General features: G+C 32.4%; 2 protein-coding genes and 2 long non-coding RNA genes across 6 annotated transcripts; all 4 read right to left on the bottom strand.

Annotated features, from left to right (window-relative positions):
* Nucleotides 1-8,626: 8,626 nt before the first annotated feature.
* Nucleotides 8,627-11,170, bottom strand: LOC145017449 (uncharacterized). The gene is made up of 4 exons (XR_013666516.1): nucleotides 10,870-11,170; nucleotides 10,688-10,753; nucleotides 10,538-10,596; nucleotides 8,627-9,221 (listed from the first exon to the last, which is right to left on the bottom strand). It is a non-coding gene; the product is annotated as an uncharacterized LOC145017449 (long non-coding RNA).
* Nucleotides 11,171-11,188: 18 nt separating this feature from the next.
* LOC145017448 (SMR domain-containing protein At5g58720-like) lies at nucleotides 11,189-12,205 on the bottom strand. The gene is made up of 5 exons (XM_078975477.1): nucleotides 12,126-12,205; nucleotides 11,919-12,043; nucleotides 11,707-11,813; nucleotides 11,563-11,633; nucleotides 11,189-11,494 (listed from the first exon to the last, which is right to left on the bottom strand). Exons 1-5 carry the CDS (start codon nucleotides 12,186-12,188, stop codon nucleotides 11,354-11,356), a joined length of 507 nt encoding a protein of 168 aa, XP_078831603.1. The 5' UTR covers nucleotides 12,189-12,205; the 3' UTR covers nucleotides 11,189-11,353.
* A 4,785-nt stretch (nucleotides 12,206-16,990) lies between these two features.
* Nucleotides 16,991-17,495, bottom strand: LOC145014303 (uncharacterized). The gene is made up of 3 exons (XR_013665485.1): nucleotides 17,416-17,495; nucleotides 17,241-17,311; nucleotides 16,991-17,122 (listed from the first exon to the last, which is right to left on the bottom strand). It is a non-coding gene; the product is annotated as an uncharacterized LOC145014303 (long non-coding RNA).
* A 15-nt stretch (nucleotides 17,496-17,510) lies between these two features.
* Nucleotides 17,511-21,996, bottom strand: LOC145014302 (uncharacterized). Of its 3 annotated transcripts, XM_078972684.1 has the most exons (8): nucleotides 21,604-21,996; nucleotides 21,429-21,517; nucleotides 21,219-21,311; nucleotides 21,050-21,121; nucleotides 19,166-19,392; nucleotides 18,838-18,914; nucleotides 18,677-18,750; nucleotides 17,511-17,714 (listed from the first exon to the last, which is right to left on the bottom strand). In XM_078972684.1, exons 1-4 carry the CDS (start codon nucleotides 21,922-21,924, stop codon nucleotides 21,082-21,084), a joined length of 543 nt encoding a protein of 180 aa, XP_078828810.1. In that variant the 5' UTR covers nucleotides 21,925-21,996; the 3' UTR covers nucleotides 17,511-17,714; nucleotides 18,677-18,750; nucleotides 18,838-18,914; nucleotides 19,166-19,392; nucleotides 21,050-21,081. The 3 variants fall into 3 exon arrangements, with proteins under 3 accessions (XP_078828810.1, XP_078828811.1, XP_078828812.1); XM_078972685.1 differs by lacking the exon at nucleotides 17,511-17,714 and having other exon boundaries at nucleotides 17,968-18,750; nucleotides 21,050-21,109; XM_078972686.1 differs by lacking the exons at nucleotides 17,511-17,714; nucleotides 18,677-18,750; nucleotides 18,838-18,914; nucleotides 19,166-19,392; nucleotides 21,050-21,121 and having other exon boundaries at nucleotides 21,125-21,311; nucleotides 21,429-21,504.
* Between the last annotated feature and the right edge of the window lie 5,792 nt (nucleotides 21,997-27,788).

Raw genomic sequence — 27,788 nt, 5'->3', positions numbered from 1 at the left:
GCAAATGGAGAAGGTATAAAGAGAGAGGTGAGAGGTTAGAATTCGTATCTAGGACCTCTTGGGAAGGAATACACGAATTCATGGCCCTAGGGGTGTTTATATAGGTGTAGAGATAGGGTTTCAGTCATTATCCTTATCTAGTTGATTATCCATTAAGCAACCAATAAGATAATCCTTGAATCCTTATCATACTCGAATTCTAAGGCTTTTCAACCTTAAATTCGTCCACCATATAAATAAGATAATCATTACCTTATTTTGTAACTATCACATAATTACAAATCAGCCCCTCTAGTTTAATTAATTACATTTGATCACAAAACTAATTCTTAATTAATTATTGACCAATATTAATTAAACAAATATGATTTCTCCTTTAATATATTATTCTTATAACATATTAATAAATCATATTATCCTCTCTCTCTTTATTCATTTCTCCAATCAAGTTGCTTTGGTGAAGGCAACCCAAAAGGACCATGCACCATCGGGTCAAGTACATACCAAAATAGTTATGGACTTAGACACTAATCCAACAATCTCCCACTTGGATAAGTCTAACAACTATTCTGCGTATGACTTCAGATCCTGATCTACAATCGTAGCTTTCCAAAGCCGCTGTCAACTCTGATCATATCAGATACGCGTGTCCTTAGATAAGGGATCATATATTCCTCCATTCTAGATATCGTATGAGATATGATTTCAAATCATTCTCTTTGTACTCTATCTCGATTTCTGATTTATGACGACAGACTAACTGAACAAATCAAATTAGCCCTAGCCCGGCCGAGCATTTACGTATGTCATCACTAAACCATCGAGGGGCCCAAAGATATCGCTTTTATCCTACTATGGATAAAAGGAACGGATAAACTTTGATACAATGCTTGCTTGCACTCACTCACCGAATTACACACAACAATATGTTTTATAACACCAAGTTACTGGTGCGTTTACATATTATCAATGTGCAACCGATTCGCAAGATACAACTCACACATCTCGGTTTCAAGAATATAAGATGTTATCGTCTCACCAATCACTCGTGATACAATTCATGGAGTGATCCAAGTGAGCGTGGGTTTAATCCAATGCTCAAATCATATTCATAAGCACTCATGAACGTTGCAGCAAACATTTGCTTATGTCTAATACTCTTTTAGACAATCCACACACCAATTCACAACAGTCTTCATTCATACCTACTTCCAACATATGAACGACTGTGGCCCGTTTGAATAATTCGATTATTCTTAATAAACTCAATTATTCTGGAAGTCAAAACATGCAAGGTGAAACACAAGAATAATACTAATCCCATATGGCCTCAAACCTTTGAGTATAAACAAAACACGTTTTATTTATCACCATATCGATTACTCATTATTATTTGTCGTTTCGGGTAATCAGCTTCGCATTTGAATTACAACACTTGTCCCATGCTCCTAGCATGCACACAATGTTTACCTATGGTTCTTACTTTTGTGAAATAGACAAATTGAACACATTTCCAATCATTCTCATTTTACAACTCCAAATCCATTTTCTTAAGTGTAAGAATATCAAATTGTTGTTACTTATAGAATATACTAGATTCTAACACTTTATGCAACGATCCTTTTGTAATGTCACTGCACCAAAGTCTCAAAGACTATTGCCAATGATATTACAAATTCCTCTATCGGAGATTGTTACAAGACAATTCCTTAGATATGATGTCTCTCACTCAAAGTACATTCCTTTGAACATCCTTTTGCATAAAAGTTTCTAATCATAGATTTTCAATATTTACTTCCCAACATGGACACACTTCCATATTTTCCATATGACAACTCATTCTTAATAGAATCTTATCTATTCGTAATGATGTCGATATTGTCCATCCAATATGGAAACACTTCCATAATTTCCAATACTATACTTCCAACTACTCACAAGCGACCAATCCTCGTCGAACTTTGGATTGTCCTTTGATAGTTGTTTAATTATTTTAGTCAAAACCAATTCTAGTCCCTTTTCCCTCTAAATGCACTATACATTTGGAAAATTTTAGAATGGTCGAACATTAAAGCATTTGCATTCGATCCTATACCCGAAGCGTATGGGACACGACGCATAATGTTTTATTTGCTATGTTCTCAAAATTCGAATTGCGAAGAGGAATACCGTAATCACAATCGAAATTTTAAAAAACACACTATGTACCTTTGACTAAATTTATCAACATTTCGCAACCTAATCCTTTAGATTTGAAATGAAGCATAATATTCTCTCCCTTAATTATAGCAAAACAACCTTTCAACTCTTACAATTTCGCAAAGTATGACTCTTGTTTTCTATAATTAATATTGCCAACTACGCAATACGTGCCTTAATAATCAAACAATCATAACATTTATGCTCCCACTATCATGATGATTATTATAAAACATAACACTTATGCTCCCACTAGCTTCGACATGTATTCATAAACATCTTAACTTCCAGAAAGACAATACTTATTGAATTTCTTAAGTTCATGTTTTTAATACTTAGTGCTTTGATAATCTTTTATCAAGGCTTCTTGAACTTATACACTTTTGCCTTAGATAGTTCATATGTGTGTCTTAAGACTAATTGCCAAACCTCACAATTCAAATTATGGAAAGGGATGCCGTAACCATGATCGAATTTGAGAATGCAATTTTATAATCACTATCTTTTAAAATCTTTCTTAGTGAAAGCATTTTCTCATAATCATTTTCATGAAGGAGGAAATCTTATGACACTTAGATTTAAACGTTGTATGTGTTCCTATCCATGCGAATTTGTTAAAAACCAAAGTTTACGACAAATTCAAACTCATATGGATCGAACTTTCCTAATCTTGATTTCTTGCCTTATGGTAGCACAGCTGCCCACCACGTCTTCCAAATAGTTAAGCATCTTACCTTTTTCCTATCAATGTACCTTTCATTGATCAAGGTCCTTGCCTTTTACGCATTCAAATGAGAACTCATAGGACTCACATGCATAATTAACTCGATTGGATTGGCACAGAAACAAAATAATGTCTTCACGATAGGTTGTAAACCTCAACTCGTGTGCTAGTGATGATCGATAAGGTTTATTTGATTTGTTCTTGAAACTTTTCGAGACCATTAAGACTCCCACTGACTCCTTGACATATAAGATTCTTTTGTCAATAAACATTTCTTGACAAACAAATATTCAAGAGTTAGTGTAGTTTTTATCAAAACACTTCACAAATTGGTCCTATTTGGTCTCTGTCTTATCCACGACATCACAACTTTCCACATTTGATGAATGTTATAAACCTTTAATACTTTTCACTCATTGTCACAATCTTAACTTTAAGACTTGTTATTGGAACGAAGTATGATTGACTTCTTGATTTGACCGTTTCTTCAATCTTTGATTCCTCTTCTTGGACATACAATTGTACCAAGACTCACTTAGAGGATCAATTGAGATTTGGTTCTTAATCATTAAGACCTATCATAAAGCATAAAAGCCACTCTCCCTTCTTCTTAGAATGGAGAAACTCTTATCTTTCTGCCTATTTGATTCTTCTTATTCGTTTTGCTATTGATCTAAACCCTTTAATCAATTCAAAATTACACTTAATCTTGTAAGTATAATCATATTTACTAAACCTTTAGTAAATGATGACGAATATCTTTGTTACTCTTATGGTGAACTTGATCAACACACAACTTTGTGTACTAGATCTCCTAGTCCTTCACTTGACACTTTGTCAACGAATTAGTCTAATTACCAAATATGAGATTTCTCATTCATCATGCAACCAAGTTGCATGATTCCAAGTTTCTGTCCAATTGAAACTTGGGCGATGAGAAACTCTCCCTATTTGGTAAACTCTTGACTTTCCATAACACAATAAGAAACACATCCATTATTGCTAATAATTTTAACATCAATTTTTTCATACACGCCATTGTAAGGATAAATAAATAAAATTTAATATCAAAATTTATTTTATTGCGGAAAAATTTGTCCTTCACAATGCAACTCATTGAAAAACTTATGCGAATACATCTTTCTTAGCAATCTAATTCTAACCCTAAGTAGTAGCTCAAGAATCTAATCTTCGAGAAACGCAATCGAAATCCATTCCTTCACGGTTAGATTCTGCTCACTTCTTCCCTTAAGCTTCTTTTCTTTTCTTCGATCCTTCTAAACATCAATTGTGATCTTATCACATTATGTATTCAGAATCTAGAATGAAGCTTAAAAGAGTTAGTCAATGGATTTTACCTAAATTAGAGCCATACGTTTCGACTCTCCCATCTCTTAGATCTCTTAGCTAAATAGGGCAGCTTCATCTCCAATGCCCCTTCTCTTGGCAATAAAAGCAAATTGACTCTTTTTGGAACAACACATGGAACTACTTCAGACATCGCCTTTCTCTTATGATCAAACTTTTCGATCATTGCATGTCTTTCATTGCCATTGTCTATATCCATAGAGGTCTCGAAGGCAGATTCACCAATCAACTTTGTTTTTCTATTGCGCCAAACCATTGCTGATTCAGCATCAATAAGCATATAGGTGAGATCTATGGGGTCACGTCGTGGTTCATCATATAGTACTCTCTTACGAACTCACTATATGAGTTGGGAAGTGACTGAAGAACCCAATCAACAGCCATCTCCTCACCGACAACAAATCCTATCATTCTTAGTCTATCAATGTGCGACTTCATCCCTAGGACGTGTGCACACACCGACTTTCCTTTTTTATGTTTACTTGCCAAAAGGGCTTGAGTGATATTGAACTTTTCAATTTTACAATCTTGTGGGTTAGGGAGAATAATTGGAGGAGGAGGAGGAAGTGAAGCATGATTTCTTGTTCCTCGATCGAATCGTGGAATATCATCTTCATGTGGAATGCTTGTTCCACGGGACTTGAGAAGACCATAGTTGTCGAACTTTGACATCGGGAGAAAACGAATTCAAGTTAGTTGATTGATTGAGTCCTTGGTAAATCACCCAAATGAAATTCCAAGGCTAGAACCCAACACAATATTCTACAACTCGGGAGAGGGATGCCGTAACCCAAATTGCAGAACATTTGAAGGTAAGTGAATGACGATTCACTAATTTCCACCATGAAAAACGAAAAAGAAATTTAAGTTTTAAATCTATGAAAACTCCTAGATCCTTTGAGATTCATTGAACATTTCAATGGCATGTTTAAATCTCGATATGCCCCTCTAGTTTGTGACTGGGATGCCGAGGATCACAAAGCGGGTGTGAATAACCATGCAAACTACATGGTGCCCTCACATGTTACAATCACCTATTCGATGTGCCGGTAAACCACACACGCTCCACCGAACTATGACAAACATTGAGTCACCCTTTGCTACCTTTGCTTAGAACCATTTAGTGTGCCGGTAAACCACACACGCTCCACTAACGTCTTCGCAAGGGCACAAAGTGTAATTTCATGGAATTGCATCAATTCACTTTTGCCTAAGTAACTAAGATTGGGAATTTGCGAAACATTTAGTTACTCTGTATTTCATTATACTTATAATGGAAGGTTTCGTCCTATCCTACCCGTTCGGCTAACGACCCTCCACTAGTCAAGAGTGCGGTGGGTAAAGGTGGATACCCATTCAATCGCCATTTTATAGGCAATTTCCTTAAACACCCCTTATAGACCAACTTCGAATGAGGCCTACTAACGGTAAGACTGACTTTTACTCATACATATATATAATGTTATACCTTTAATGTTATATATAGTATAGGGTGTATTTTATACTTTTAAAATACTATATGGTTAACTTTAACAATTACACTTTTAATCCAATTAAATGGTTAACCAAAACTTTTATGGATTTATTAAACCTCTTTTAATTATACTCCTTAACTAATTAATAAAACCATAAGGGTGTGATTTGAACTTTTCAAAACATTACTAGAGTTTTAGAATTTAACATTTCTAATTAAACCTTTAATCAACTTTTAAATTCCAAAACTTGAGGGCAAGTTTTGAAACCTTTTTTCAAAACATTAGGGTTTTAATTATTTAAATTTCAAAACTCCAAGACTTTTGGGTTCAAATTTAAACTATAAAACCTAAAGGGGGAAATATGAAACCTTTCATAACAACAAGGATCAAATAACAAATAATTTTAAATTAACATTTAATCACATAATTATCCATATTTGATTTATTTAATGATTTCTTGCAAAATAATTAATCAATTTAATCAAAATAATCAATCAATTATCATATAAGGAAACAAATATTTTATTAATTGATAATTATCTTTAATTAGATCAAGAATATAGTCATATATATCATAAAATCAGATTTATATTGATCTAACATGATAAGGTAATTATCCATATGCAAAAACAGCAAGAAATCCCGAGATAAGCATTATCTGACGAGTTGACTCGTCGAGTCAGGCATGGACTCGTCGAGTCTGCATGGACTCGGCGAGTTCAGCCATGGACTCGGCGAGTCCAGCCCTCCACAACATCAAAAAATCGAATTTTTCAGTTATGTCAAGCATCAATACAATTGAAACCAATCAAGGCTCTGATACCACTGATGGGTTTTGGTCATAAGACATCCTATGTGCTCATACAAACCCTAATGCTTGGATCTAGGTTTCTCTATTGTACATGCTTTGAATCCAAGACTACAAACCCTAATTCTAGCATACATATAATCATATTAACATTAGAATAAGTTTATAGTGTTACCTTGATTGTTATGTAGCAATAACAATCCCAAATCTCCTTGTATTGACTTTGGAATGCAACTTTATTAAATCAATAAAAAAAAGTTATGCAAATTGGAAAAATAAATAAAAATATATCTTTTGTTGTTTTAATTAAGGAAATAAATATTTTATATGAATACCCACCTGGAAAAACGCATATTATAATTGTCTAATTTAATCGTAACAGCCTACCAATGTACTTTCTTCTTCACTGTTTGATTGTTTTTTTCTGTGTGCTGATTATAATTGTCTAATTTAATGTAAATTTTTTTTTTTTTTTTTTTAACTTGCAAGGTACAATGGAACATATTACTCCTATAAAGGAAATTGACTCAATCAAGGACAATGCTATAATCTGTAATTTATCATCTTTTAGTTTAATTTTCTAAATATATGTGTGGTTGTCTATGTGTGTGTGTATCTCTTTAAAAATTCTGCAATTTCATCATTTTATGACCCCCATTTGCGAAGTTGAGTATTTATTTCCAAAAATGCGAAACTCCAGGGACAATATTTGAAAATTTCTGTTTTCTTCCCTAATTCGCATTCTACTGTGAAATACTTCGCATCTTCATTCTTACACCCTTCGCATTAATCACCTTCGCATTTTAACCTAATTAATCAAATGCAAACCACAAAATTTTCATTACAGATGCGAACACAGTTTAGTTCTTGAACTCTAAACTTGCGAAATCAAAAATTCATATGTTGAACCCATATGCGAATATTAACCCAATTGACTTCAAATTGATTCACAGATGCAAACACTCGATTGTTTTACTTTCGCAAAATGAGCATCAACAACTCCACAATCGAGTTTTTAAATTCTTGCAAACAACAATTTCACAGTCCTTGACTTCGCGTTTTTCTTCACGAATCATCCCTCAATCATCAATCCAATTGCGAATCAAAACTCATATGTTCTTGCTTTATCGATTCATCGACTACACTCATACAAATGCGAACAATACTCAATTTCAAAATCGATTGAAACTTATAGCAAAGCTAAATCCAACTTCGCATTCAAAGCACACAAGTGTTATTGATTGCATTCATGAAATACTAACAAGATAATATATTATAATACAAATATACATATTTTAGGTGGTGAAATCGTAACAGCCTAACAATTTGGTATGCAACTTTATTAAATCAATAAAAAAAGTTATGCAAATTGGAAAAATAAATAAAAATATATCTTTTGTTGTTTTAATTAAGGAAATAAATATTTTATATGAATACTCACCTGGAAAAACGCATATTATAATTGTCTAATTTAATCGTAACAGCCTACCAATGTACTTTCTTCTTCACTGTTTGATTGTTTTTTTCTGTGTGCTGATTATAATTGTCTAATTTAATGTAAATTTTTTTTTTTTTTTTTTTTTTTAACTTGCAAGGTACAATGGAACATATTACTCCTATAAAGGAAATTGACTCAATCAAGGACAATGCTATAATCTGTAATTTATCATCTTTTAGTTTAATTTTCTAAATATATGTGTGGTTGTCTATGTGTGTGTGTATCTCTTTAAAAATTCTGCAATTTCATCATTTTATGACCCCCATTTGCGAAGTTGAGTATTTATTTCCGAAAATGCGAAACTCCAGGGACAATATTTGAAAATTTCTGTTTTCTTCCCCAATTCGCATTCTACTGTGAAATACTTCGCATCTTCATTCTTACACCCTTCGCATCCCTTCGCATTAATCACCTTCGCATTTTAACCTAATTAATCAAATGCAAACCACAAAATTTTCATTACAGATGCGAACACAGTTTAGTTTTTGATATAAGTTGAAACAAAGTTATTTTCTTGCATTTAGCTAAAGTGAAAGTCTGAATGATATGATTCATATTGAAATGAAAGCGCATTGCTATTAAATTATTATCATCAAATTATTATATAATGTAGAAGTTCAAAATGCAGAAATCACAATTAATAGATAAAACTACAAGTTACGTTATTGCTTTTTTGTAAAGTGGACGAAAACTAAAATTGTATTTTTAATAAGCATTCTCATGCCTTTTTAAGAATACATGAAAAAGATAGACTATTGTTTTTACTCTTCAAAGCTAGCCCTTGTTTCATTTTTAACATCTGTCCACAACAAAAGTGCAGCCACACTATGCATCTTCTCATGTCTAATAGGAAGCTCGGACTCTGCATCATGTATGTTTAGCGACAGACTTAAGCTATCATGGATTGCATTATCGTCAAATACTAACCCTTCTTTGGAGACAGTGACAACATTTGGTTGTGTGAATGTTGTACCCCACGGTGAGCAGTAGCAACTCCTTTGGGTAGTTATTTCGGGCACCAAATTTTTATATCTAACAAATTTGTCTACTACCTTGACAAATTGTAACCATCTTCAAAAAGAGAACGGGAGATCAAAAGATAGTTTTCCCTCGTACCAGAGCCACTTTTGATGATGTTGTCTAACCTACCTATAAAAAGCATGACATGTGAAACCATGAGTCCAAAAGCGGGATCTAAAAAAATCATAATGATGTATGATTTACTAATTTAAACTGCCCAATAAGAATTATAAACAACAATAAGTCTTGATTCATGTTTGTTCCAACATTAGACATTTAGACTTTGTGGTCACAGGTTTACCAAATGGACTCCCACTCATTCAATCAGGAAGTTGTAACAGAGCAAACAACAATGTTAGTTATATCAGATTACAACTACAAACAACATAAGAAAATGATAATAAGAATAAAGACCAATGTAATGGTCACAAAAAATAACTTATATTTGGTTTCAGTGTCCTACTTTTTATTTATTTCTTTGTTTTTTATAAAAACAAATTTAAAGCATTATTTTATTTCTATGGTTAAAACAAAAATGTACCTGAGTCATTTTACCATTACGTCCTACATTCTTATTAACTTTTATTAGTATTAAAATAATTATATTATTATTAACATGTAGGCTCTACTCTACTCCACAACTCACCCGCCCACCTTGCAGCCATTCCCTTTCACCCCCTCCCTCATCTACAATCTATAAGAACATAAACAATTCATCCTAACCAACAACAACAAACATAATCAGCAGTCCATGTAGGATAACAAGTTTAAAAACTCAGAAATTGAAACTTGCGAATATAATGAAAATGACCTTGCAGAAAAGACGAAAAGAAACTTTCTAATATGAAGTGAAAAGGAATGTACAATAGTTGCAGAAGAAAACCTATCTTTATTCATATTAAATTAAAAAGAGATATTAGGGCAGAGGCTGAATTCAATATTATATTTTTATGAACCCTAAACCACTAACAAACCCGAGTTAGATACTCAGGTCCACTTCTTTCACAATCACCCATTGCTTAAGCGAGCAAAGACAGTAAATTTTAAAGCATAGGAAAATAACTGAAGGTTCTATAAATAACAAAAAAAAAAAAAAGATTAGACAAAATACACGACTACAACACTTTCCTCACACAAAAGATTAAGATGAAAACATCTTTTAAACCCTAAAAAAAGACATACCAAAGCATTTACAAAGGGTGATGGTGAGTGGTTGTCAAGTAGTTACTTAGAAACATCAATGAGTATAAAAAAGTTCAGATTTGTTGTGTCAAGCTTGGTGATGGAGAGAAACCTAATAGCAATTTCAATAATGACTATTAAACAGAGAGGATTTGAATTTTGAATTTGATTTATGTGAAAAGAGATATGAAGGCTTGAAAATCAAAAAAATAAACTGAAAAGAAGGAGTGTAGAAGAGAGGGAACGAAGCATTCAGGTGTTACCTTGTCATCAGATTGCTCCTCTACAAAGGGGTTCACTTTGGAGCAAGAGTTTATTGATCCTATAAAAAAAAAATAATCAATACAAAGTTAAAATGATCACCAACGAAACTCGAACAAAAGGTCTAAAAGAATTATATGAATGTTTCTTACCTTCGAATCGGAATCGAGAGTGAAAATCAGGGCCTGAAATCGGTACTGCTTCTAGAATCGTGGCAACTTATACAAAGCAAAACAAAAATTCAACACAATCCATGGTGAAAATCATTACACTACATAAAAAATCTAAACTTTTTAGCAAAATGTCGAAAATAAGAGATATAAATGATGCTTACTTGAAATCGCGGTCTGGATATGAACCAACCAACAGAGGCAATGGAAGTTACCAAGGTTCGACATGCGTGATGATGGCAGGATTGAGTGTCGGTGGTGGTGGAGTGAACGCGGGATCGTAAGGGTGGTGAGAGAAAGAGTTGAAATTCAAGTGAATGATGTCTATCGGTGGCGTTGATGGTGGCAGAGATATAAGGGTAGTGTTTCTTGTCTCGGCTTAAGGTAGAAGCAGGGCGGCAGAGGGGGTTGCGGCCACCGGTGGTGGTAACGGCAACGTCGGGAGGGTGGTAGTAACAGAGGCCTCAAGAGGGATGTGGTAACGGATAGAAGAGATGTTGCTGGTGTGATGGTAGTTTGGAAGAAGGAGGAGTGAGCATCAATTCAAGAAATGGTCTTTTTTCAGTGACGACGATTGATTTAGGGTTTTGGTGAATTACTATCAATCTAGGAAAAACAGAGAAAAGAAATTCAGTAGCATATTTGTTATCAAAATTCAATCACATCTGTACAGTCGGAAATGTCCAATGCAAAATTGAAATCTCTCGCTTCAGAAGGAAGTGTGATAACAAAGGTGCCTTTATTTAATTCTTTAGGCTCAATTCCATATCGTTTTAGTAAACCAATGACCTACAAAACAAAAGCAAATCTTTTATTCTAAGTATTGAAAAATAAAATTGAATAAAAAATACTTGTACCATTGGTTTCAAAACCGGTTTCGTTTCTCGATCTTCAGCATGTCCCGTTATCACAACAATTTCCTTTCCAGCTGTTGTAAAGAATAAAAAATTAAACAAAAAGACATGAAAAGATATTAAATAAACTAATATTAATGATCATACTACGTAAATTGTTGAACAGCCACAAGTGAAGCTTCAAAAACCACATTGCCTCATATCTAAATTGTCCATGAAGATCAATCGTGATTTTGTTGGTAATTTCCATATTCCTGAATTGAAGGATTCATTAAAGAGGTCATTAAATTAGAAACATAGATTTAAAAAATAAAAAATAAAAATAAAAATAAAAAACCAGAAACATAATTTATAAAAACCTGTATAGTAGTAGCTTGAAGTAATTTTTCTCATCTTCGACCTCGATCTCCTTTCTTAAGTTCTCTGCTTCATCCATCTTTTGATTTCCAAGAAATAAACTTCCTTCGTTGTAATATTTAGAGGCCTGCATTAAGAGAAGATAGAAAAAAGGTGTACATAAAAAGGAGACAGAAAAAACTGAATATCGCTAAGATCAAAATTATTACCTCTTCGACCAAAGAATTGGCACGACGTTCAATTTGTTCTAAATCTTGAATAAGATCTCTCATTTCTAAATTTCTTCTGATATCTACAATAAAAATAATAGTTTTATTGATTCTTTCTATTAGGGATGAGAATTTGACCCGAAATCCTAAACCGAACCGAATTAGGCCCGAATAAGCAATTCGATTTGGTTTGTGGGTATCTATATTATGTTTATTCGGTCCACGTTATCCAAATAACACCTTATTTGGTTCTAAATACCCCAACCCAAATAAGAGCTTATTGGATTTTACATCCCTACTTTCTATTTTACAATAAACAACAAAAATAATGTCAAGGATACTAACCTAGTGGGTTGACACCCACGTAAAGTTGGCCACATCGCAGTAATGCCTCTAAAACCGATTCCCAACTATTTGTCTGATCATCAACCCAGTCCATCTCAATATCAAAGTTGTAGTCTTTATATTTCAAGAAAAATGTGATTTCAAAAACGCCCGGTTTTTCTTCGATTTTGACATCTTTTGCAAATAAGTAATCACCGATCTGCAAAAAAAAACATAGATAGTTAATTAATATATAATAATACTGTAAAATAAACAAAACAAAATTGTACCCCTTTATGGTTTGTAGTCCCCGAAATTATAGTTATTCTACGCAAGGCTGTTTATAAAAATAAAAACTTACATATTAGTAAAGATATAACAAGGTATCTAATAATAAACTAATGTATTACTTCTCATGTTAAATGCAATCCATAGATGAATATCTATAAGACAAATTGCATTATGTGTTGACTGGTCACTCAAATTGATTTTGATTGGGTTCTGACGATCTCTATGCCTGAAATATAAACATCATAGTTGTTAATAACTTTATTTTTTTGTATAACTAATTGGGAGACCCATGCATTACATTGGTTAATTTAAAAGAAAAAAATTAAATATAAAAAGTCAATATTTGAGAACTTTGAATTTATAAGAAAATAAGAAAAAAAATGAATTATTATAACTGAAATGTTTTTTATTTTTTAAATTTAAACAAATAATTTAAATAAATAAACATAAAAAACTACAGAGCTTTAATTTGAGAATTTTAAAATTTAAAGGTAAGTTTATTAATAAAATTGATATCAATTTATTACTATAATTATTGCAATTATTACATTAAAATATTATGTGAAATTTAATAAAATAGAAAAGCTCATAAAATGACATGTGGAAAAAAAAATTAATTTAAAATAACCACAAAATAACATTTGGCAAATTGAATGAGAATGTGACATGTGACGAAAAAAAACATCCTTTTTTAGAGTAGATTAAAAATAAACTTAAAACTAACCTTAATTCAATCAATTTAAAACTCTCCAGTTTTTTGTTCCTTGCTAGATCCCTTTCTAGAGCTGGTCTCAATATCTCTTCCTACAAACAAACGTCATTTAAAAGTTAAAACTATCCACTTTTTGTTAAAAAAAAAATGCAATTTTTAACAAAAGAACTTTACTTTTCATAAAAAAAAAAAAAAAAAAAAAAAAAAAAAAAAAAAAAAAAAAACTACATGTTTAAATAAAAATAACAATATTAATAAAAAACTGCATTTTAATAGCTTTTATTTGTAAAAAAACAACAAAACAGCACCATTTATAACGTTAATGTTAGTGCATTCCCTGTACTTTAGAGTCAACAATAATGCTTACACCTTTTACTTTTGGTGTTACAGTGGGTTTTGAGCTATTTTCTGTAATGGTGATTATGTTCACCATACAATGAGGTAAATCTTTTCAATTTATGGCTCTTTAGATTGTCTTGCATATTCTTCTTAGGCAGGTTAGGGATTTATGGACATTGATCAGGTAGTGGAGGTCCTAGACACTAAAAAGAAATTCATATTAGCATTTATTCATGACAGAAAATACCTCTATAAACCAAATTGATCGACCCCATATGATAACTAATGATTGTATTAACGGAAATGAGAGAAATGAGCCACATAAAAATGGAAAATCCTTCAACTTCCATGGGAAGCAGATATTATTTGTTCATTATGATATTTTATTTCTTATGTTTATAGATGGAAATTGAAAACTAACAATTATTTAGCTATTATTTTATTTTGTTCTAGATGAAGCCTTTAGATATATGGTGCAATCCCCATTGTTAGAAAGACAAGACAAGACGGGGTACAAAATGAAAGGTGAACTTTTACTCTATCTTTTTATTATATAAAATTCCTCTTCAAATTGATATTAAATAATAATATGGAAATTAGATCTTAGAATCTGATTTATCAATTATGGTGTTTTCAATGTTAATGATGATTCCATTGATCCATTCCTATACACCTCAAAAATGGAATTATCTTTGCGACACCGGATAAACAGGTAAATCTCTCTGTTAAGTCAAGCCAGGGCTTATATTTAAGAAAATGAGAACACGATTAGGGAAAAAGAAGGAAAAATAATTGAGGAAAGTTTTTTTGTAAAAAGTCAAGGAATTTGGTTTGAAAGAATCAACCTTCATTGGTGGTGGGATGTAAAGGGACAGAGGCATAGGGAGTGATCAAGTTCCTTTAGCAAACTACTTGCACTTAACAAAATTATTGCACTTCTTGGCCTTTTACAATTTTAGGACATGAACAAGTAGTGCCCATATCTGCATCATTTAATTATTTTATGAAGTTAAAATATTGATATTTATTGTTTTGTGAACAACCATATATTTTCAAGGGTGGAGAGAATGGAACATTAAATTGGCACTTAATAAGTACTAATGATAATCTGACACAATCATATACATTTCTGATAGACCCCTGTTGAATCTATCGTATACTCCCGACATACTAACAAAATTACTTGATAATATTAAGATAATTCCCAGTCATTCGAGAGGAAAGGGGCTCTCCAAAAGAACAAAGTTCTTTACAAATCAATTCTCAGCTACTGACTCTAAAACAAAGGACTATATATACTATTACAAGAGACAAGACAAAAGGGAATCACAGCCAACATACTCAGGTGCTCTTCCCACTAACAAAACAGCCAATAGCAACCATAATACCATAAAAGACCATTCTACCCCTGGCCAAAAAGATAACCGAAATGTGGGGGTTTATCAATTTCCAAGGAGTGTAGGAGACAAACAAAGGATGGAGTGTATGTATACACAATTTTTTTGCTTTAGAATTCTTATTTGACTATCATAATGTGTGATTTTGTTAATATTTGTGCAAGTGTGATAGGAACTTACGGTAAAGAAATAAATTTTTTTTGAAACATAAACTCATCTTTAAGGCAAAAAACGGAAGCAATAAGATTGCACTTCTTTTAGTTCTTAGTTCTACCCACTTTTAGCATTTACTTTATTATTTACACTCAAAATATAAAATGCATATATAAATAAATTTCCTTTATCTATTATTAAAGTTAATATTGGCAATTAATCATATTCCAGAATTGTGTAGATAGCTACTTTTGTTGATGAAATATACCTTTTTGTTTGATTCCCTTTTTAGTGAGCTATGTTTATTTGTTCTATGATCATAGTATAAGTTTGTCCCTTTATGCACATGGTATATATATATATATATATATATATATATATATATATATATATATATATATTACATTATTCCAAATCTTGAAATTACCACCTGGCTTTCCATAAACATCTTTTCCACTATTTTTTTGATTCATATGTTACTTGACTATGTGAGTACAATGGACGAGTATGGTTTCAAACCAAGTGAGTTAGAACCTGATCACAACAAACCAGTTGAGTTAACCAAATCAAGGCAAGTACATGTGAATTAACTCCAACCAAGAAAATACATATCACTTGAAAAGGATTGATCATCACATTGTGCAGGTTTTAGTTCAAACACATTCGTTTTTTAATTTTCAGTAAATTTCATTTTTAGTCCCTAAGCTATAGAGAGCTCTCTCGGTTTGGTATTTTTTATTTTATTATTTTTTTTTCTTTTTTTCTTTTATATAATACTATTTTAAAGTTTTTTTGCTCCCGGGGCCATCAAAAGTCAACATACCAGTCTTTAAATTTGTGAAAAGAATAGTACCATTTTCTTTTGGTGTAAAAAGAAAATTACTTGCACTTTTGGTCCTTGTGGTACTATCTATTATTGAACCATGTGGTCATGTGTTGTCAATTTTACAAAATTTAATTATTGTTAAATATTTTAAAATGATCAAGATTGGAAAAACATAAACAGAGGGCAACGTACTTTCTTTGATGTTTTTGGGTTAATTGCAAAAAAGTAAACTTGATTACATGAAATAGCAATGTACTTTCTGTTTTTGCAATTAATCCTAAATGAATCATGTTGATTCAAGCAATTAATCCAGTAGAAGGTCTGAGGCAGTATTACCTAACTTGATTGATTTTATATTGCAAGTTTTGATGGAATTGACACCAACTGTTTTTGAATCCTTTTAACTTCATAACTTAACTTATTATAATCGGACATTGTACATAACTTAAACATTTCCTAATTCTAACCTTTTTTAAGCTTATAGTTATAGTTATTGAAGAACAGTTTACCTCAGCTGAAAGGTTGAAGAGACGTTGCTGGATACTCGTTGAATCTTCCCTGATACGGTCAAACGTGTCATTTTTTGTAACACCTACAAGATCAAAATACAAAAATACTTTTAGGTTTTCTAAAAATTCCCCTTCAAAGTATGACTTGAAGAGCCTTGAACCCCTTACTTGACGGATCTACATCTCCATGTAGTTTTCCAGAGGACTTTAACGCATTTTTTAAATCCACCCAATATCTTATGGCATTAAGAGCCATTATAAAGAGAGAACCCCAACAACTATCCAATGTAGAGAGAACCACATAAGAATGATCACGTATGTAAAGACCAATGAAAACATCAACTAATTAGGGTTATATAAGGAACAACCAAGCTTACCTAGAAGTAAAGGTTACACTTGATGACCAAATGGCACACTTAGTGTATCTATGTGTGTGAATGGTGCTCCTGGGTACAAGTGATATCCAAGAAAAGAAAAACTAATCATTTAAGCATGCATATGGATCAAAATTCAATAAAAGTAACTTGAGAACTAGGGTTTTTTCGAAAGAAAAGTAAAACTCACCTAGGATAGTGAATACTTCAAGTGTGGTACCACGTGAATGCTCCAACGTGAGGGGTTTCGAGATGACCCACCTAATTCACAAGTGATGAACCAAAGATTACATTGATTGAATGTCAACGACAGATAGATGAAAAAATCTCAACAACTAGCATAGAGATTACAGAGGTGTTCTTACAATAATCAAGTTGTAGATATGCGTGAGTGTTGCGGTTCCGTACTGTGGTGAGGTCGCCGGTTGTCGCGTGTGTAGGGAGGCTAGCGGTGGTTCACTAATGGGACAAGAGGGCGGTGGTATAGACGGTTGAAAAATTAGGGTTTTTGGAGAATATTTTGAATAGAAAGAGGGAAAAGGGGATTTAAAATAATTGATTTTATTTTTAGGGCTTGAGGGTAGTACATACCTGTCATGGTTTCCAGCATTTACACTATTTTTGTGTAAAACTAACACCAAAACTCTTTTCAACTCCAACCACACTAAAAAATTACACTAAAACATAATTTAATATTATAAATTATAAAGAATAACAATAAAAAACTAAAAACAGTTAAAATAATACTATTTAAAAGGTGTTTGGTGTTATATAGAGGCCATATTTCTTTCCACAAAAATTCTTTTAGTGATTGATTGGAGCTTTTATGACCTATTATATAACACAAAAATAAGTCCCCCGACCTAATTTTCCTACCGAAATATTTTAAGTAGGATTTTTGCAATAAATTTGGTTTTTTTAAATGTATACAAACAAAATCACTGATTTTCAACAATTTACGAAATTAAACTTAATCAATTTTGTAATTTACCTAATTTGTTTATATGTTTGATGCATTTTTTCTTACTTTTTGAGAAAAACCCAAAGTGCATTGCTATTTATGGTTTTATTCATTTGTGTTGTACACTTTCTTAAGTAATCATGTATGTAATCATGTCCAATCAACTCTAAAGATTGATGCTTGTGAAGTTGACTGAAAGTGGTTATGTTTAGTCAAGTGAGACCTTTCAAACACAACACACATATACCACATAAAAACAAAACACACACACCAAAAAACAATGAAGGGTGTAATATTTAATGGACCGAGCCTAAGGACACCTGGTGCCTAATCACAACCACATTTTTTATTGAAAATATTTATCGTTTCTAAGTTTTGGTCCTTTTGGATCATGATGGGGATTTATGGCAGATGTATTTCAAAAGATGATCTAAAATCAATGTTGGAAGATAATAAAATGGGCGATGAGGCCACCATTGAAGATATAATATCAGAAATTCATGCGAATGTTGTAAGTTATACTATGCAAGTTATTATAAATGAATCATACTGTTTGAATAGAGTGTTGTATGAGATGCTATTATGACCCTGACAGGATAGCAAAATCAGCTATGAAGAATTCTGTAAAATGATAAGAAGCTAAAAGATGAGGTTGAGCAAATCACCCAATTTATTTCAAGGGTAATCGGTTGAGATCCATGTCCACTTGGTGAATTATCCATTGCATATTCTTTAGCTTCTGAAAAATTACAGGTTTTAACTCAAATTTAACATTTTATTAATTAAATTGACGTGTCTTACTCTCATTAATGAATTGTTAATTTACCTTCACTATTTCTTGATATGCCTTGCGATTGTGTCAAAATGGGGGTCAACACCTTGATATTCTTGAAGTCGTGTCACCTACAAATCCGTATAATTGTGTCAATTCATGAGGGCATTATCGTCTTTTGCACATACAAGAGTTCAAGAATGAGTCACTGTTTGTCCTACACTAGTGATCATATAAAAATGATGGAAAAAAACAACATACAACCTTGCTGTATGCAAGTGAAGCTTCTTCTGTGGCTTCCACAAGATATTTACCATAAAATTACAAAAATACCCTTTTAAAATCACAAAGAGAATTTTTTTTTAAGAAAACACAATCTTACCTTATCTTATGCAGTGCTGGGATGATTCTTGTGTATAAGGTAGTGTATGTTTTTTGTCTGCAGATCTGCGTGACCTCTTCTGTCTGCACCGTGCAGACCACGCGCAGACATTAACCTTCGCAGACTGTTTGTTTTTTTAAAGACTGCAGACCTAAAAATGTATGCGCGCCCTCTTCTTGGCGCAGATGTGGACCAGAGTCTTTTAACATCTTCTGACATCTTCTAGCCTAAAAAAACATATACATCTTTATTTTTTTCAAGTTTTTTTTTAATTTATATTTTTTGCAACTTTATTAATGATAAACAATTTGAAAAAAAATTACAAAACTTAAAAAAAAAACATTCGATGATACAAACATGATATTTTTGATAAATTTATAAATCAAAATTTATTACAATAATAGTCGTTGAAGTTGTTTATATAAATATGAAAAAAAAATCATAATATATTCTTATATTTTTTTGCCAAATTTTTTAAAACATTATTTAATACAATATATTCACCGACCCTTGCATGCAGCTGGACATTACTTAAATCCTATGATAACAAAATTAATGCTTCTTGTGAAGAAGTTATGACTGGATTATATGCTTGCATTGAGAGATTGGTTCCAGATTCTAGTATCCAATACAAGATAACCACCGAATTAGCTACATATCAAATGCAGAAGCTTTATTTAGTAATAAAATGGCAATCAGGCAAAGGAAGACAAAAGCACCAGGTTAGATTAAATGTTAATTATATTATATTAATATTATAGATTTATAATTATGAAGCTAGATTAACATTTTTTTCAAACATTGTTTCCTACAGCTGAGTGGTGGATATCATATGGATCTTCAACCCCTAACTTGCAAAACTTTGCTTTACGTGTGCTTAGCCTCACATGTAGTGCAACAAGTTGTGAAAGAAACTGGGGAGTCTTTCAACATGTATGTTATGTGACATTTAGTTTATTTTTTTTAATTACACATGCACTATGAAATGTCTAATGTGTTTTATCTCTTTCATTGTAGCTTCACACAAAAAAAACAGAATAGATTGGCACAGAGTAGACTAAATGATATGGTTTATGTGAAGTTCAATCGTTCCTTGAATCGTAGAACCAATAGAAAGGACAATGTTGATCCTATCCTTCTGAATGAAATAGATGAGAGCAATGAGTGGTTGTTAGGGAGATTAGAGGAGGATAAAGATGATAATTTAGTGTTTGAGGGTGAAGATTTGACTTGGGATGCTGTGGAAAAAGCCTCAGGGGTAAATGAGCCTTTTTATGCAACCAAAGCATCATGAGATGATAGAGGAAAAGGAATAGTTGGATCTAGTGGACTTGGGTTGGTTGATGAAGAGATAGAAGAAGATATTGGCATGTCTGGTGATGAGGAGGGAGATATGGATATGGAGCTTGGGTTTGACTTTGATGATGATTGATGAAGGATGACTTAGGGTCTTTATTTTTTGGTTTCATTTTGCTGTTTGCATAACTATTAGATTTGTTTTCATTTTGCATGACCATTAGATTTTGGTTTCATCTTGCATTGACTATGGTAAACATGCATTTTGCATTTTGGTTTTTGCATTATGTTTAACCAATTATCATTACATTTGGTTACATGACTTTTATATTTGGTTTTCGTTTTATATTTTTATTGCTTTTTAGTATACCGTAAACATATATTGGTAGTTACTACTTGTGCGCCACACCTACGTGTTGCCAGCGCATCAGCCTCGCGCATCGGCCTCCCGGACCTTAATCGCATGAGTGCGCATTGCGCTTTTTTAAACCAAGATTTTGTTTATTATGCAATTAGCCTAAATTAGAAATTAAGAATAAAAAAAAAATCATCATGTCTTATTAAGAAAACATGAAAGAGGTTCCTCACGTATTTATGTTGATGTTGTAACTTCAAATCTTTCACAAGCTTAATAAGCACACCAAGTATCTGCTCCAACACCTATGAAACAAACGTGAATTCAATGAAACAAACGTGAATTCAAGGAAGCCAATAAATAGAAAGATTACAATTTACAAATGAAATAGTTATTACATACATTCTAAAATTCTGCAAACTTTCTGCCAGCAGAAAATAGATCTTCACGTAAACCTGTTTCTTCGCTTTCATCTCCTCAATCATTAACTTTACTCTGTTTTTTAAATAATTAAGAAAGTATGTTTAGATTCTCTGATAAAATTTCTTCTTAAAAAATGGTATAAAAGGTAATTTAAAACAACAAAATAAAAAGCGAATGAAAATTACAGACCTTTCTGGAAGCCGAGCCCCTGAATGGGTATCGACAGGTATCTTGTAAGAGCTTTGGGTAGGTTCAGATGGAACTTCTGCACACAAGATCTATTACTCTGATCTCCCATGGCCAATAGGAAAGCTCTTATAACTTAAAAAATTGATGTAAAAAAAATTAATAAATAAATAATTACCAGTAAATTTTCAGCAAGCCTCTTCTGTTTACTACCTAATCCTAAACCAGGCAAACCGATCAACCCATCGCCGCCCCCACTCAATTGAAACGTTGACTTTCTCGGCATCGGAGTTCTCATTCTCCTGTTTCTTTGAGTTAAAACCAGACGGCATAGAAAAAAATGACATACAGCCACCGCCGCTGTCAGTCCTATTTGCTTTCCTTCTATCTCCGATCCCGCCCAACCCCAAACTTCCAACCGCCAGTCTTCTTTCGACATCAGTGGAACCTCGGCAATCGATAGAGGAGGTGGTAGATTCTGATCGGAAGAAGACGTCATCTGCTTTTGCCGAAGAGGTTTCTTTGGAAATCGGAGTAGATAGATTGAGGGGCGTAGTAGAAGGAGAGATAACCGATGAGTTTTTTTTGAAGAAGAGATAACACCAATCCTATTGGCTGATAAGGCGGCGAAGACGGTTGGAGGGGATTTTAACCGTACCCTATTTTACAATGATTGCACGTAAAACAGTTAAAACAATCGTACCACAATGTAAACAAATTTGACTTGGGCTATGGCCCCTCATGTAATATGTTTTTTTGGTTTTTAATTTTTTATATTTTTAAATACAAACAATCCATTATATATATATATATATATATATATATATATATATATATATATATATATATATATATATATATATATAGGGAGAGGATCAAATGAGAACACTTAAAAGGTTGAGAACGCGAAAACAATTGTAAACCAATCATTTTATGAGGGCATAAATGGAATTTTACCATTTAATTAAATTATGATATTCTAAATTTTAGTGATTATGATGACAATTACCCAAAATATCTCATTTTTAGATTCTTTTCTTTAATGAACCAATAATTAATAAAATCATGATTTAATATCTATCTAAGAAAACGTTTTTTTCATTTCATTTTTCATTTTTATGTTTTTATTTTTAGAAATCAAATATCAAAATAATGAATAATTTATCGGTTTACCTCATTTATTTTTTAAAAAAAAGTATCTTCATAAATAATGATTTATACATTTCATTTAAAAATGAATAAAATTGTAAATTATAAATGAATTAACTCAATTGTATTTATGAATACACTTGTAAAATCATAAATGAATAAAACCCGAAAAAAAGATTATAAAATCAACTAAAATGGTACTCATATATTAATAAATAAAACACATTTCTATTCATATAAGAATATAATTATAATAGTAAATGATTAAGTTAGAATATATTTTTTTTTTTTGACACGGAAACTAATACTACAATTACAATTATAAATGAATAAAACACATTCGTGCTCCTTTCGAAAGAGGTATTGGTGTACATGTTTCTTTGGTAAATCTCCCACATCCCACTATATGTATGTTTATTCATTGTATCTGCAAAAATGTTAAAGAAACAATTATGTATAATTATATAGTCATTCACACATAAATACATTGATATTCACAAATGAATATCCTGTTATTCATAAATAAATATAGTCATTCAAACATAAATTCACACATAAATACATTGATATTCACAAATGAATATCCTGTTATTCATAAATAAATATAGTCATTCAAACATAAATTCACACATAAATATACTGATATTCACAAATCAATATAAGAAAATAGTTGTTGCCGTTTTGTTTCAACCCTCAATTCATCTCTTTTCTCATTCCTTTTTGTCAAGTATTACCACACCAAAAGTACCATTTTAATGCTTAATTTGCTTGTGAAATCAAAGACCAAGAACAACTACAAAAAATTACCTTTCTAGTCATCGTTAGTTGTTGAATTTTGAATAAATCAAGACCCAAGAAACCTCCATTGAACCCACTTTTTGTTGTTGAAATTGATGAACTGATTTTTGCTCCTTCTTTCCCTTTCTTCTTCTCCGTTCCCTACAAAGAATAACCACCAGGATGGGGTTGTATTTTCCGGTTAAATCAAAAGAGGCAGCAGCCTCTTGGCTTTTTCCCCTCACCTGAATTGTTGTGGTTGCTTGCCTTGCTCCTCTCGGACTAGCCTCATGGAGTATTCATTGATGATTAACTGTAAAAATGAGACATCTGACATTATATTCGTATAAGATTACAACTGCAAGCATTCAAGTTCCATTTTTCTGAATTGAGGCATTTCATCGAGCACCTTATGTGCACAACTTATCTTCTTCCCTTATTAGCTAATTTTAATGAGTAAAGTGATGGGTTTTGGTCATAAGACATCCTATGTGCTCATACAAACCCTAATGCTTGGATCTAGGTTTCTCTATTGTACATGCTTTGAATCCAAGACTACAAACCCTAATTCTAGCATACATATAATCATATTAACATGAGAATAAGTTTATAGTGTTACCTTGATTGTTATGTAGCAATAACAATCCCAAATCTCCTTGTATTGACTTTGGAATGCTTAGAGTCACAAGTGTCACTCCTCTAATGGCTTACAAACACCATAAGCAAATGGAGAAGGTATAAAGAGAGAAGTGAGAGGTTAGAATTCGTATCTAGGACCTCTTAGGAAGGGATACACGAATTCATGACCCTAGGGGTGTTTATATAGGTGTAGAGATAGGGTTTCAATCATTATCCTTATCTAGTTGATTATCCATTAAGCAACCAATAAGATAATCCTTGAATCCTTATCATACTCGAATTCTAAGGCTTTCCAACCTTAAATTCATCCACCATATAAATAAGACAATCCTTACCTCATTTTGTAACTATCACATAATTACAAATCAGCCCTTCTAGTTTAATTAATTCCATTTGATCACAAAACTAATTCTTAATTAATTATTGACCAATATTAATTAAACAAATATGATTTCTCCTTTAATATATTATTCTTATATTAATAAATCATATTATCCTCTCTCTCTTTATTCATTTCTCCAATCAAGTTGCTTTGGTGAAGGCAACCCAAAAGGACCATGCACCATCGGGTCAAGTACATACCAAAATAGTTATGGACTTAGACACTAATCCAACAGTCTCCCACTTGGATAAGTCTAACAACTATTATGCGTATGACTTCAGATCCCGATCTGCAATCGTAGCTTTCCAAAGCCGCTGTCAACTCTGATCATATCAGATACGCGTGTCCTTAGATAAGGGATCATATATTTCTCCATTCTAGATATCGTATGAGATATGATTTCTAATCATTCTCTTTGTACTATATCTCGATTTCCGATTTATGACGACAGACTAATTGAACAAATCAAATTAGCCCTAGCCCGGCCGAGCATTTACGTATGTCATCACTAAACCATCGAGGGGCCCAAAGATATCGCTTTTATCCTACTATGGATAAAAGGAACGGATAAACTTTGATACAATGCTTGCTTGCACTCACTCACCGAATTACACACAACAATATGTTTTATAACACCAAGTTACTGGTGCGTTTACATATTAACAATGTGCAACCGATTCGCAAGATACAACTCACACATCTCGGTTTCAAGAATATAAGATGTTATCGTCTCACCAATCACTCGTGATACAATTCATGGAGTGATCCAAGTGAGCGTGGGTTTAATCCAATGCTCAAATCATATTCATAAGCACTCATGAACGTTGCAGCAAACATTTGCTTATGTCTAATACTCTTTTAGACAATCCACACACCAATTCACGATAGTCTTCATTCATACCTACTTCCAACATATGAACGACTGTGGCCCGTTTGAATAATTCGATTATTCTTAATAAACTCAATTATTCTGGAAGTCAAAACATGCAAGGTGAAACACAAGAATAATACTAATCCCATATGGCCTCAAACCTTTGAGTATAAACAAAACACGTTTTATTTATCACCATATCGATTACTCATTATTTGTCGTTTCGGGTAATCAGCTTCACATTTGAATTACAACACTTGTCCCATGCTCCTAGCATGCACACAATGTTTACCTATGGTTCTTACTTTTGTGAAATAGACAAATTGAACACATTTCCAATCATTCTCATTTTACAACTCCAAATCCATTTTCTTAAGTGTAAGAATATCAAATTCTTGTTACTTATAGAATATACTAGATTCTAACACTTTATGCAACGATCCTTTTGTAATGTCACTGCACCAAAGTCTCAAAGACTATTGCCAATGATATTACAAATTCCTCTATCGAAGATTGTTACAAGACAATTCCTTATATATGATGTCTCTCACTCAAAGTACATTCCTTTGAACATCCTTTTGCATAAAAGTTTCTAATCTAGACATAGATTTTCAATATTTACTTCCCAACATGGACACACTTCCATATTTTCCATATGACAACTCATTCTTAATAGAATCTTATCTATTCGTAATGATGTCGATATTGTCTATCCAATATGGAAACACTTCCATAATTTCCAATACTATACTTCCAACTACTCACAAGCGACCAATCCTCGTCGAACTTTGGATTGTCCTTTGATAGTTGTTTAATTATTTTAGTCAAAACCAATTCTAGTCCCTTTTCCCTCTAAATGCACTAGACATTTGTAAAATTTTAGAATGGTCAAACATTAAAGCATTTGCAATCGATCCTATTCCCGAAGCATATGGGACACGACGCATAATGTTTTATTTGCTATGTTCTCAAAATTCGAATTGCGAAGAGGAATGCCGTAATCACAATCGAAATTTTAAGAACACACTATGTACCTTAGACTAAATTTATCAACATTTCGCAACCTAATCCTTTAGATTTGAAATGAAGCATAATATTCTCTCCCTTAATTATAGCAAAACAACCTTTCAACTCTTACAACTTCGCAAAGTATGACTCTTGTTTTCTATAATTAATATTGCCAACTATGCAATACGTGCCTTAATAATCATACAATCATAACATTTATGCTCCCACTATCATGATGATTATTATAAAACATAACACTTATGCTCCCACTAGCTTCGACATGTATTCATAAACATCTTAACTGATGGGTTTTGGTCATAAGACATCCTATGTGCTCATACAAACCCTAATGCTTGGATCTAGGTTTCTCTATTGTACATGCTTTGAATCCAAGACTACAAACCCTAATTCTAGCATACATATAATCATATTAACATGAGAATAAGTTTATAGTGTTACCTTGATTGTTATGTAGCAATAACAATCCCAAATCTCCTTGTATTGACTTTGGAATGCTTAGAGTCACAAGTGTCACTCCTCTAATGGCTTACAAACACCATAAGCAAATGGAGAAGGTATAAAGAGAGAGGTGAGAGGTTAGAATTCCTATGTAGGACCTCTTGGGAAGGAATACACGAATTCATGGCCCTAGGGGTGTTTATATAGGTGTAGAGATAGGGTTTCAGTCATTATCCTTATCTAGTTGATTATCCATTAAGCAACCAATAAGATAATCCTTGAATCCTTATCATACTCGAATTCTAAGGCTTTTCAACCTTAAATTCGTCCACCATATAAATAAGATAATCATTACCTTATTTTGTAACTATCACATAATTACAAATCAGCCCCTCTAGTTTAATTAATTACATTTGATCACAAAACTAATTCTTAATTAATTATTGACCAATATTAATTAAACAAATATGATTTCTCCTTTAATATATTATTCTTATAACATATTAATAAATCATATTATCCTCTCTCTCTTTATTCATTTCTCCAATCAAGTTGCTTTGGTGAAGGCAACCCAAAAGGACCATGCACCATCGGGTCAAGTACATACCAAAATAGTTATGGACTTAGACACTAATCCAACAATCTCCCACTTGGATAAGTCTAACAACTATTCTGCGTATGACTTCAGATCCTGATCTGCAATCGTAGCTTTCCAAAGCCGCTGTCAACTCTGATCATATCAGATACGCGTGTCCTTAGATAAGGGATCATATATTCCTCCATTCTAGATATCGTATGAGATATGATTTCAAATCATTCTCTTTGTACTCTATCTCGATTTCTGATTTATGACGACAGACTAACTGAACAAATCAAATTAGCCCTAGCCCGGCCGAGCATTTACGTATGTCATCACTAAACCATCGAGGGGCCCAAAGATATCGCTTTTATCCTACTATGGATAAAAGGAACGGATAAACTTTGATACAATTCTTGCTTGCACTCACTCACCGAATTACACACAACAATATGTTTTATAACACCAAGTTACTGGTGCGTTTACATATTATCAATGTGC

The sequence above is a fragment of the Lactuca saligna genome, chromosome 9 (genome assembly GCF_052625555.1).
Source record: "Lactuca saligna cultivar CGN05327 chromosome 9, ASM5262555v1, whole genome shotgun sequence".
In the NCBI taxonomy this organism is placed as follows: domain Eukaryota; kingdom Viridiplantae; phylum Streptophyta; class Magnoliopsida; order Asterales; family Asteraceae; genus Lactuca; species Lactuca saligna.
The sequence above is the reverse complement of the archived record's forward strand: the minus strand, read 5'-3'. Positions and strand labels throughout refer to the sequence as shown.